The 12,581-nt window shown below is 34.3% G+C and overlaps 1 protein-coding gene across 2 annotated transcripts in view; it reads left to right on the top strand.

Annotated features, from left to right (window-relative positions):
* The window catches only part of KCNH7 (potassium voltage-gated channel subfamily H member 7), a 436,066-nt gene that overhangs the window by 397,848 nt on the left and 25,637 nt on the right, over positions 1-12,581 (top strand). For both annotated transcript variants that reach the window (XM_040971656.1, XM_040971657.1), the window contains exons 10-11: positions 8,114-8,366; positions 11,578-11,783. In XM_040971656.1, coding sequence (XP_040827590.1) covers positions 8,114-8,366; positions 11,578-11,783 — 459 coding nt within the window. The remainder of the gene's footprint in view (positions 1-8,113; positions 8,367-11,577; positions 11,784-12,581) is intronic.

Below are 12,581 nucleotides of genomic sequence, written 5' to 3'. Positions count from 1 at the left end.
CCTTTGAACAAATTCTATATTTCACTGTAGTTTTTTTTTAAAAATTACTTATTGATTTTATTTATCCTTGCTAGGTTTCTTTTCACTTTTGACACCTGTCTTCATTAATTCCTTATTTTTAATCTTGTGGGTTACTCTCTTATTCTTATGTCCTTAATTTTCTCTTATTAGGGTTTTGGTTCCCATTTATTTTAATAACAGTGGCATTCAGAATATAAATTTGGCTTTGACTGATTCTTTTTAATGTGGCTCCGTGTATTTTGGTATGGAATGTTTTCCTTTTGTCTCTTTTTAAAATTGTTTCTTCTTTGACCCAGATTGCATAAAGCACCATCCTTAACTTTCAATATGCCTGATTTTGTAGGCTCCCATTAATAAGTCTTTCCAATATTCTGAATTATAATCAAAGTTCATGAAGGGTGATTTTCTGCTTTATGCATAGTATCAAACACCTATTCTGGAAATCTGATTTTTTGTTACTCACATTTTTAAAAGTTTTACAAACATTCTCTTTATTTTAATGGTTTTACAGAAAGTATGTCTACAGTGTTCTCCTTCATACATATTTTGTGTTTTATTTTATCCATTATATAATTCAATTATGTAATTCCCCTAAAACATCCAGCTGGCATAAATAGGCACTGGAACTTACACAGCTGGCTTATGACTCAATTGGCAGAGCAGAAAAATGCACAGATAAAACCATATATACAGCATCCCAAGTGTCAGCTAGTCTTCAATACATTTCACAGGAGAAAAATCTGTCTGGTGAAAGAAAGCACCTTCAACTATTTTGAAAGAGTCTACGACTTTGAAAGAGCTTGAATACATAGAATTATCACTCTCCCTGTAAAACAATTGTGTTGCTTTCCAACCTTAAAATTTCTCAGGAATACATAGTTAACTGACACAAAAAGGGCATTTGCTATATTTCTATTTTATTATGAATCAATAATTAATAGTCACTGAAATGAATGGAAAATATTTTGTGCCCTACCATACTGTTAGTAGCTAAGGAAATCCAATTTGATTGATGGCAATGAAGTAAAAATGGTTGAAGAAAATGCTAGACAATTTGGAATGCAAGAACTTTCACCAGTAAAATCCCTTAATGAGTTGAGTCAGTTTTCAAAATGAGAAAATGGAGTGACTGCCATTCTATGCTCCTCACGTAGGTTGACAATCCAATTGAAAACCATGATTCTGAAGTATAACATGTGATGAACATTTCTGAAACCACAAAACTCTTGACATTTAGATCCAAGGTCATGTTTTAGATCACTGTTTTTAACCACATGATAGACTGTGATGCTCTGTTGATTACTTTGTAAATCAGACCAAATCATCTACATTGAATCCACTAGAAAGAGCTATTTACAGAAATCCGTTCTAGTTATATTTTGTCTATCATTTCACCTACCTTGTCTCTCTAATTAAGCAGAGTGAAGGAGAAAAGGTCCTGAAAGTATTTCTCAGGATGTAGATCCTTCTATTTGCTATAAGTCCTTGAGTGTGTATAGGGTTTCCCCTGACACTGGACAAATCCTTACATACTCCTTAAATTAATCTTTTATAGAATTAACAAGAAGACTCAAGAGCTTAGGTAACAATGACACGTCACCTTTGTCCACCCATTGCTGCTCACACCCCAATTTAGACCCAACCCAGGTTAAGTTTTTAGTTCCTTCTGAAAGCAAGGCGATATCTTACACAGTTACACTGTTATCTGCAGTTTCAAAAGAAGGAAAGAGTAAAATGTAAGAAGGAGAATATTATTTCACTTTTCAAGGAAACTGTACTGATTCCAAAGTTGGTTCAGGATTTATAACCTGTCAAACCATGTATATGTATGGTAATGTTTTATTCTTATCCATATTTTTGTCATAAGTAAGAGCAGCCATATGCTAGATGCTGGAAAAGTACATACAGGAAGTTGTTTTACTCTCCTAGAGCTTATAATTATTCTCACAATTGTGAATTTTGCAAGACTCTATTTTGCTGGCAATCTAGCCAGATATACATAATAAATATGACAAATAATTCATTATTCTTATCAGGCACATAAAGGCAAAATAAGAAAGCAGGTGACAAAATAATTTAAGCTTCAGAGTAACAGAATGCCTTTTTGTCTGTTTAATGCTGCTAAAAGAGCTCTCTTAGGATGAGCAGTATTTAAATTATGATATTGAGCATGTGATCACCAAGGAAACATAATATACACTTGTGTCTCTTTTCTGTGTTAGCAAAATCATAGAAATAATATGCTCTGAAATAATCTAGAAATTATGACATTGGAATAATTAGGGCATTATCTTCCATAAACATCAAAATGAAAGCTTCATTATCTTACAAACACTAAAGATATATCAAAAGTGAGTGCTCATGTGGAAAACAACACTCAATCTCAGAATCAGGAAATGCTTTAAAATTTATTGAACCTGTATTCTGGGACAGACTTAAGACTTAAAATATCATTTGTATCATCTAATTGATAATCATATATGAGTTTTCATGCTTCATAGGGAGTGTTAATTTTAATTAATCCTAATTTGTCAGGATTTAAGTATCTTTAATGACCCAGATAATTTTCCCAGAAAATTTCCTAATGACAGTTATCACAGCCTCCAAAGTTGTCCATGTGATGAATCTGCTATTTAAGGGAACCATTTACCATATTCAGGCTGTCTTTCTAAATGTGCTGTATTCAGCCTGCCTCTGAGAACCCTCTTTTCTGTGGCTACACTATGTGAAATACTTTTTTAAAAAAGAAACTTCATTAGACTGTATTCAGTCTTCTGCTACTAACTGGATATGATGCATCTATCAAAGAAAACGTTTTAGTTCATTTCTTTTTTTACTTTTATTCATTCATTTGTGAATCATTTTTTGAAAGGCAGAGCACAGAAAGAAAGAGGCATGGAGATCTTCCAACTTTTGGTTTACTCCCCAAAGGCGGACAAAAGTCAAGACTCAATCCAAGTCATTCTGTGAGTGACCAGGATCAAAGTCCTTGGACCATCACTGCTGCTTCCAGGATCTGCATTTCCAAGAGGCTGGAATTAGGAGAGGAACTGCAGCTCACACTTAGGCATTCTGATAGGGAAGACAAAAACCTCAAGTAGTTTCTTAAATACTGCTCCAAAACTCCACTTAATTACAAAAAACGAACACATGGCTTTAAAACATCATGAAAGGAGGCTAGGGAGAGTTTTGTAAAAATAAACAAGCAAAGCCACTCAGTTGTTGACTTAAATCTGAAGCTTCTTGGAAATATCTCTATCAATAGGGAATGTTTTACAATCCAGGCTAACAAGTGGTGAACATTGAACCATGCGATTTGAACTTGAGGAATACTCTATTATCAACAAGTTGTGAATATTCAACTTCATTTGAAAATCCTTATTTATCTGCAACCAGATTAAATTTGGTTAAAGAAATAAATGTTCATTATTGAGTTCAAAAGGTCATAGATTTGTGACATAGCTAAAAGAAAAAGGAAGAGACTACATTAGTTAGAATACTTTTATGCTCAGACTCCATTAACTGAACATCAGAAAGAATTATTCTTTATAATCTGTCATGATTTGTGCCAAATATCTTTTTTCTTTCTGCTCCAATATACAGAATGGGTATCATATTATTATTGGTACAATCTTATAAATTTTCATTTAAAGATTTGCTTTTCTACAAGTATTACTAATGTCACTTTGCTGAGGACATATATCAAATCAGATTTCTCAAGCTTATGTTAACTTCAGCAACCATTCATTTTTGAGTGTTGTTTAAATCACTCAGTACAGAGAAAATCTGAATTCATAGACTATATGATTGCTAAAATTTTCAAAATTGTAATTTTGCATCATTAAGTATGAATAGTCTATATCATCTAGGGGAGTTTAGATTAATTTGGGGGGCTCTAAATTAATGATAATGTTTGAAAGCTATAATTTTTAAAGTTTTCATTTATTTATTTGAAAGGCAGAGAAATAGAGATACAAAGACAAAGAGAGAGTTCTCCAATCTGCTGATTTACTCCCCAAATGCCCACAAGAGCTATGGCTGTACAAGGTGCAAAACAGAACTTTAGAGGCCCATCTAGATGTCCTAAGTGTCAGGGAATAAAACATACTGCCTCACCAGCTATGCCCTGGTGAGCAGCTAGAATTGTGAGTAGTGCTGAGACCCCAAATTAGTCACTCCCAAAGGGAAATAAGCATACCCAGCAACACCTTAAAAGCTATTGCAAAATACCTTGATGGTTAGATCTTTATTTGCAGTAGTTATTTCCGTTTTTGCTATTGGTATGTATGAATTCTGTAATTTGTGTATGATTTCTGTAATGTTTTATGATTTCTGTAATTTGTTTGACATTCAGTTTAAAATATTGTCTTGTTTTGTTGCCCTTACTGTGTTATTCATTCTGAATGGCCACCTATTTGGAAGTCCCTAGCATTAAACTATGGACTTATCATCACACAATCATGGAAAGCATTCTATTCTCACTTAAAAGAGCAACTTCTCATTTATAAGCTATAATTTGGTTTTTGAATTCCGAGGAATTTTGAACACGTAAATTCAAGTAATGAGAAGAAAGAATATTGCAAAATTTTAAATGGCCTTATATCATAACAAATGCATAGTGCTTTTGTCAACCTTTGACAGTTTTCAGGAATTTCAAGAAATTTAAAAAATCTGTCCTCGGTTCCATCAGTACTGACAAAATGAAATTGGAGCTTTTCAGTCTTCTTATGTTAATTGTTACTGTAAGGGTATATTTGAATGACCTTTACTTAGCTTTACAAATGTGCATTGTAAACATCCAGGAGCTGGGCCTGTACTTCAGTAGTTGCAAGTTGTTTGGGCATCCCATATCAGAGTGCCTGGGTTTTTTTGTTTGTTTGTTTGTTTTGTTTTGTTTTGTTTTTGTCTCTGCTCTCCATTTCAATCTTGTGTAAACGTGTATCCTGTGTATCCTATGAAGTAGCTAGTAATACTCAAGTACCTAGGTTCCCGAGCCCATGTAGGAGACCGAGATTATATTCCTGGGTCCCAGCTCTGTGGTGATCCAGTCCAAAGTGTTAAAGCAATTTAACTGAGTAGACTAAAATTTCTTTTCTCTCTCTTTCTTTAAAGTACATGCAATTAAGTTTAAAAAAAAAAACAAATGTTTGTATTACAAGAACAGAATAAGAGAAAACATCTAAATCCGCAAAAATAGTTTTTAATCTGGGAATTTAGAGGAAAAGCTGCACAGGCAGGTGTGTTAACAGAAGATTCACTGTTGTACTTCTTATTCTGTGTCAAATGGAGTACATTCTTGATAAATATTTGCTAAAATAATTACATTTGCTTTTCCAAGCTACAGGTCATGATAACGGATTCAGGGTGGTACTCTGTGATCTTTCAAATCATATTAACTCAATAAAACAATAGTCTCAGATGCACAGCAGAACATATTTCTACAGTTCCAGAACTTCCCAGACAAGAATGTTGCATAGAGTGGAAATAACTATAACAGTCACCAAAACAGATTATATCCTGTTCTGTATTTTGTGTATTTAACATAAAAATTCTTTAACACTGGGTTTTAAAAAGCCAGTATATGAGTGGAAAATGAGGAGTTTAAAAATGTAGGGAGTTTAGCAAGGAACCCGCACCTGGAAGAGAATAGAAAACAAAAACAAAAGGACAGGCAGTAGACAGCCAAGAGAGCATCACAGCTGGGACAGATGAAGCGCAGTGCACCGGATAAACACCTGCTTACAACACTCCATTTTTCTCCATGTACCTCTACTTCCGTTCCCTTTTTTTAAAAACTCAAGACCCTTTAAAGATTTTATTTTTTCCCAGAATTTTTCTTACACATATTCAAGATTCTTAAGCTGTAAGCTTTTTTTGGAACAGCCAAAAAAAATTCCAGTAGTATGAGTTTTAACAGCTGAATCTGAACTTCTTTTGAGTTTCTTTTGTGTGACTTGTAGAAGTAACTTAAGAAAGTTAAACAGGTCAATTAAGCATTAACACCAGGAAAGAATTTCTTCATCTAAACAAGTCTATGCCAGATCTGTGAAAATGAAAACTCTGTGGTGCCCCCACCTTGGTGTAATCATTTCAGATAAATGTCACTGCTAACACAATAAATGTTGGAAGCTGAGGACATATTGCTAGGAATTTTTTTTTTCCTAAGTGTTCTCAGAGTGCACCTCACAGGTTTAAAAAGATAAAAAATGTAAAGAAAATAAATGCAAGAAAGCAAGTACATTTTAAAAGTCAGAAACAAGAAAAAGCAAGAATGCAAAGAAACTGTTCTTAAACATGATATGGTGAAGTTCAAAACTCTGTTGAGGCAATAGCACATGAACCTTAGTGGAGAATTGCCTGCCAGAAAGACTGGAGAAACTATGTGCAAGAAATATTGCATCCCTGGATTTCTGACAAAGAAGAAAATAAAATATCTTCAAGAACAATAACAATGTATGCAAAATAACAAGGGAAGTCAGAATCAGCAGTAAATTGTCTGCAGCAGCAATAACCGAAGAACTGCAGTGAGTAAAAGCTAGGCACAATATCATGCCAGAGATCTCTCCCTTCAAGTAGAGAAGCCACATGAAGTCCAGTCATGTAGACCAGGCTGAAAAGCTACAAAACAGAGGAGAAACTGCAGATAAACACCCACAAACTCTCCTACAGGAGGATTCATTTCTTAGGAACTAAGCCACATGACACAGATTCTTCAAGATCACAGTGGGAGTTTTTGTTTCAATAGACTCTATTGTGCAGTCTGATAATTGGCTTATATGTATTGGTAACTTATGGCTTATTTCCAGTGTAAAGGTTTTCATTCTATGATAGAAAAAGAAAGTTGGGGAAAGTGACTTGCACAAGAATCATTCTGTGACAAATTCAGGTGACAAATTCTGTGACAAATTTAGCACAATGGAAAAAGAATGGAGAATTATGGCAATCATGTATCACACCTCTTACAGATCCATACTATGTCAGAGTCAATCTGACCAATGGAAACAGTTGTTCTACAGAAATAGATAGGATTCCTTGGTTGTTTTAATATGTAAATTAGCAGTGATTTTAAGGTCAAATATGATTTAATTTTAATTTACTCCATGAGATTAATACATTTGAATTGCCTCACAAGCAACTCTTGATTACTTATAGCTACAATGCTGCCACCTTTGAACCAAAGCATAGTTAAATGAGGTTATTTTTACTAGGATGAGAAAGTCAATGTAAAAATGAAAACTATATATATGACACATATGACAACAAGAAATAAAGAAGGAGGAATTAAGTGTCTTTGGCCGTATATTGGGAAAGCTATAAAAATAATATAAAATTTGACTAACTTCAAATTGAGTACCTCTTTTCAGGCAAACTATATGTTCCACAAGTTTAAATAAGCCATTAAATGCGTTTGTCAAAACAGTACCAATTTACAAGCTTTGAATGCACTATGAATTTTGGCACAATTTCCATTACTGAAAATTGAACTATTCTTTTTAAACTATTTGCTTTATCCCCATTCTTTATTTCCAATTCTTATCAAAATATTTAATATTAATAATGAATGTATCTGAAACACCAATACTCCAAACAGTTAACAGAGAGTACATATGACACAAATATCATGGCTATTTCAGGATCAACATTTTCACTAATGAAAACTAAGACGTATACCAGAGATGGCAATCTGCATTGACTTGAGATCCATGAAGAGGTTGTTTTTCTAGTTGCACCACCTTTCATGAATTATTTCTTAGTAACTGTCACACTGCATTATATCTGTGCACAGCATGATGCCACATAACGTAATACAGGGGGGAAAAGCAGTGTGAAACGTTGTAGGCATTCCATTTTAATGAGACAGCATTTGAGTTCAGGCTGAATGCCTGCAGTTACTTCAGAGAACAAGTGTTTAAGTTAAAAACTCTGACAGATTTAGCAACTCCACTATTCTCAAGGTAGGCGAGGTAGACACATTGTAAAAACGCCTGTGTGAGAATTACTACAGCTGCAGTTCTGTCAGCCAGAAATTTACTTTGTTTCAGGTACCCTGTGCTCTGGTAGTATGAGACTTTTTGTGTTTTTCCCCCCTCAGGTCCTAAAGGGTTTTCCAGAATGTTTACAAGCTGACATTTGTCTGCATCTCAACCAGACTTTGCTGCAAAACTGCAAAGCCTTTCGGGGGGCAAGTAAAGGTTGCCTTAGAGCATTGGCAATGAAATTCAAGACCACCCATGCACCTCCAGGAGACACACTTGTTCACTGTGGGGACGTACTCACTGCGCTTTATTTCTTGTCCAGAGGCTCCATCGAAATCCTCAAAGACGACATTGTTGTAGCTATTCTGGGTGAGTGCTTTAGAACTAAGTGGTTGACATACTCATTATCTACCGAAACACACAGTTTACAGTGTTTGAGTAAAGAACTGGTCCACTTAGTTACAATGACTGCTCCGAACTGATGAGCAATTTAAATGCTTTATTGGCAATTCAATTCAAATGAGATCAACCTTGCAGAAAATATGTTTTCTTGACTGTTCCTGATATATATGTGATACAAGCACATCCATAAACTCTTATTCTAGGTTGTCATTTAGATTTCAGGCCAAATATATGAAAATAGTAGTATTTTGCTTGTCAAGTTATCATACTCGATCACTTAGCTTAAAATAGAATATGTATGTTTTAGGCATGTTGCTAGCACATGTCAGTGTCTTGTCATGAAGTAAACATACATGATGTTGAACTTTCCTTATTCATTGTGCACTTTACCTGTTGGATCTCACTGAATAGAGTTAAATTAATTGTCCCTAGGGCAGCAAAGCACTATGAAAACAGTATCTAGGTAGAGAGATGAGGAGGAGATTAAAATTGGCAATAAAAATTTGAGTGAAAAGAAACCCCAAATTTAATAATTGCCTTTGAAAATGAATTTGGACCACTTGAACCCTTAGAATTTCTTTGCATTATTAGAAAAATGGAGAAAATGAAACAAACACTAATGGTAAAGTCTTGCCGTCTACTAGCTAAACACTAGGTTTAACCCATGTTAGGACCCCAGTGTTTGTAAACACTTGTGAATTTTCCCCTGTGGCTTAAATACAACTCGGTTTAAATAATGGCATGTAAAAACGACTTCCTTTTACTTAACTCTCCATGATCACAATGACTGTTGGCTCCTCAAGGACACGTTTTTGTGTATTTTCTTTGTTGCTTTGCCATGAGGAGCCAGAGTATGGCATAGCACAGGATCCAAATGCATAAATGAAGATATCTGCATCAGTTTCTGCATACTTACATTTTGATAATTTTATTATGACTAAACTTCTTGGATGTGCCACAGATTGACAAGATGTATGCACAATTTTGGTTACAATTCAATAAGCAGACAAAGAATAAGAGCACAGCTAAGTAACTTTGAGGTCACATAATCAGGTTAGGATTTCACCAGATTTAGCCTTGAGAGTTTGCTGCGGCCAGTTGCCAGAGGAAGAGTATTTATGTTTCATTGCTTGCTAACCTGCGAAGCAGCCAGTCCTTGCTTCTATCAGAAAGTAACAAAAGCTTATTTGCTCATCAGATAATAATTTTAGAGTGATGACTTACTGTATACTTATACTGGCTTACTCTTGCCCAGTCCCTATTTCCATTTAGATTAGCACCTAAAATCTTCATAACTCATGATAATTTATTCTTATTTTTAAAGATTTTTTTTTATCTAAAAGGCAGCGTGACAGGATTGGGGAAGAAAGTGGGAGAGAAACAGAGACAGAGAAGACAGAAGTAAATTTTCCATTAGCTATTGCATGTCATAAATGCATGGAACAGCTGGGGCCGAGCCAGTCTGTGTTATGGCATATCCCCAGCCATAACATCAAGGGCTCCCACACAGGTGGCAGGAACTCAAGTGCTCAGGCCTTCATCTGCTGCTTCCCAGGTGAATTAGCAGGAATCTGGATTGGAAACAGGGATAAAACTCAGTCCCAGGAACTGCATGTAGAAAAAGTGTATGCCAAATGGTCACTTAATCTACAGTCACAATACCCACTTCAATTCTGTTTTTGAAAGATTAATAACTACTTAGTTAATTTGTTTTATATATATGTAATATATATACATATATAAACTGTAATATATATAACTAATAGACTTCATTGATAGTTATAACATTGGTTCTATAGCTAAGATATGTATTTGAGTGTTTCTCATTAGTTTCTTCTGTAAAACAAGAGTATTATAAAATATTGGACTAGTTAGGCCAGACTTCATTCTTTAAATAATTTTTACAGCTTCCATTGTAGAACATACAAGTTTGAACAATGTCAAAAATCAAAGTAGCACACTGAGTAGATATCACTAAATATGCAAAGAACTCCAATAGTAGATAGTCTAACATTATCATTTTGTAGTTATTGATAGTTTTTAAAGGTTACATAATTAAGTCATTCATCAGTATTTGAAGTACTTATACCACAGAAACAATTTTTAAGTACCTGTCCAGAAACAGAAAAATCTAACTGGCATAATATTTTATTAGAGTAGGTTAGATATATCAAGTTTATAAGGAACTTTGACTCAAGTCAGTATTTACTAATGCCATTCTCACTCACCCCGCATTTTGCCCAACTAAGAAGGTGACCTTGAGCTAATCAGTTTACCTCTAATCCTCTTTCTGTATTCAGAATATTTAGAAAATAATTAGTAATTTCTTCACTATGTTATTTTGGGAATAAAATGAGATAAAACACCTAAGCCCTTGACAGTGTCTGGCATTTATTTTGGCCTCAACAAATATGGGTATTGTTTTTCTCATTTATCATTGAACAAGACCTTGAGATTCAAGTGGCATGTGGCTAGGCAAAAGTGTTGTAGAGGGTGTGTTAGAGGAGACACTAAATGGCCTCAGGTTTTGCAGGACAGCAAGAAAAACATACCTTCAGCATAAAAGATCATATGGAAAAAAATATGGCCATGTATGTTGAAAAAATACAACTTGATTTACTAAACGATTGGACAAACTCATTAAGGAAGAATTCAGAAGTAGTTTTTAAATTAAGCAGGTGTACTCAAATTGCTCCCTAAATCCTGAAGTGAGGAAAGTGCTTTTCCTTGCTCAGCATCAACCTCAACCAAGCATGATTCGAAGACAGAAAATTTGACTCACTGTTGACCCTTCTGTTATTCTTGGATTCTCAAAATCACAGTCCACCTACTTTAAATTATTTTTAAAGCACTTTAGCAGACCCTTTTCTAGCAACATGGGACATACCAGTTTGAAGAAATGCTTGCTACATTCTAGATGCTTAGACAAAGAACAAAAGTAAGAGTATGAAAGGACTTGTACCAGCACCAGTGACAAAATTTCTCTCTATAAATGGTGCAACAGGCAGTGCAGGTACTGAAATTGCTGCCTGATTTTCTGTCTGCTGGACCTGGGACCTCAACATTTTGAAATCTTTGGCTCAGGGATTAGTTGGTTAATCAGTGGTTCCCTGTTACTTCTAGAATAAAGCACCAATTTTGAAATCTCCTGACTCCCATTTTTTCCTTCATTCCTTAGGAAAAAATGATATATTTGGAGAAATGGTCCATCTTTATGCCAAACCTGGAAAGTCTAACGCAGATGTACGAGCACTTACCTATTGTGACTTACATAAGATTCAGCGAGAAGACTTGTTAGAGGTTTTGGACATGTATCCTGAGTTTTCTGATCACTTTCTAACAAATCTAGAGTTGACTTTCAACCTAAGACACGAGAGTGCAAAGGTATATGTGAGCTGTTTGGTTATTTTTGTATCTCAATGTTTCATTTTAATTCTTGGATAGCACAAATACTTCTTAAAAATCAAGAAATATATTGCTGCAGAGATTTTTCAAGTCTGATCATGTGAAAGAAAAGCCAAACTCAAACTTCTAAATTATACAAAAGAAATCCAGGCTAATTGTTTTTAAATATGTTGAATAATTTTACATAGATTAATTATATTTATGCAACCCCTTAAGTTGTATATATAATTCAAAATAATGTTTGTTTATATTATATTTGTTTATTTCTAAGAAATGATTGATTCTGAGCTACTGAACATCCCCTTAAAGTTATAACTTATAAGAGGCAAAAATAATCTTTAAGCTGTTATTTACACCATATATTGGTTATTCATGTCCTCCTAAAAAATAATGAAATTAATAACCTAATTTAGTAGACACAAATTTAATATAATTTCCAAATTGAAAATGTAGAAAGTAAATCAGGTTCTGTAGTAGTCAAAACTAATGCTATAAACAAATAGTAATGTTCTAATGCAAATGTTTTAAGAATGTTGACTCATTAGTTAACCCGGAATGAATGGTGAGAATGTAACCCATGTATCTACTCACTCTCTTCTAATGAGAAAACGCATTATGATGTTCTACTATTGTAAGTATATGGAAGTTATATAGGAGCCCATAATTTAGTAGTAGGTTATCCCTTCTCCAGCATTTTCCCTCCAAAATACTCTGGAACCCCACGTTAATTCTAAGAACCTTTGTTTAAACAGAACTCAAATATTGGAGTTTTGATAC

The sequence above is a fragment of the Ochotona curzoniae genome, unplaced genomic scaffold, assembly GCF_017591425.1.
Source record: "Ochotona curzoniae isolate NIBS_2020 unplaced genomic scaffold, NIBS_Ocur_1.0 contig_2210, whole genome shotgun sequence".
NCBI lineage: Eukaryota > Metazoa > Chordata > Mammalia > Lagomorpha > Ochotonidae > Ochotona > Ochotona curzoniae.
The sequence above is the reverse complement of the archived record's forward strand: the minus strand, read 5'-3'. Positions and strand labels throughout refer to the sequence as shown.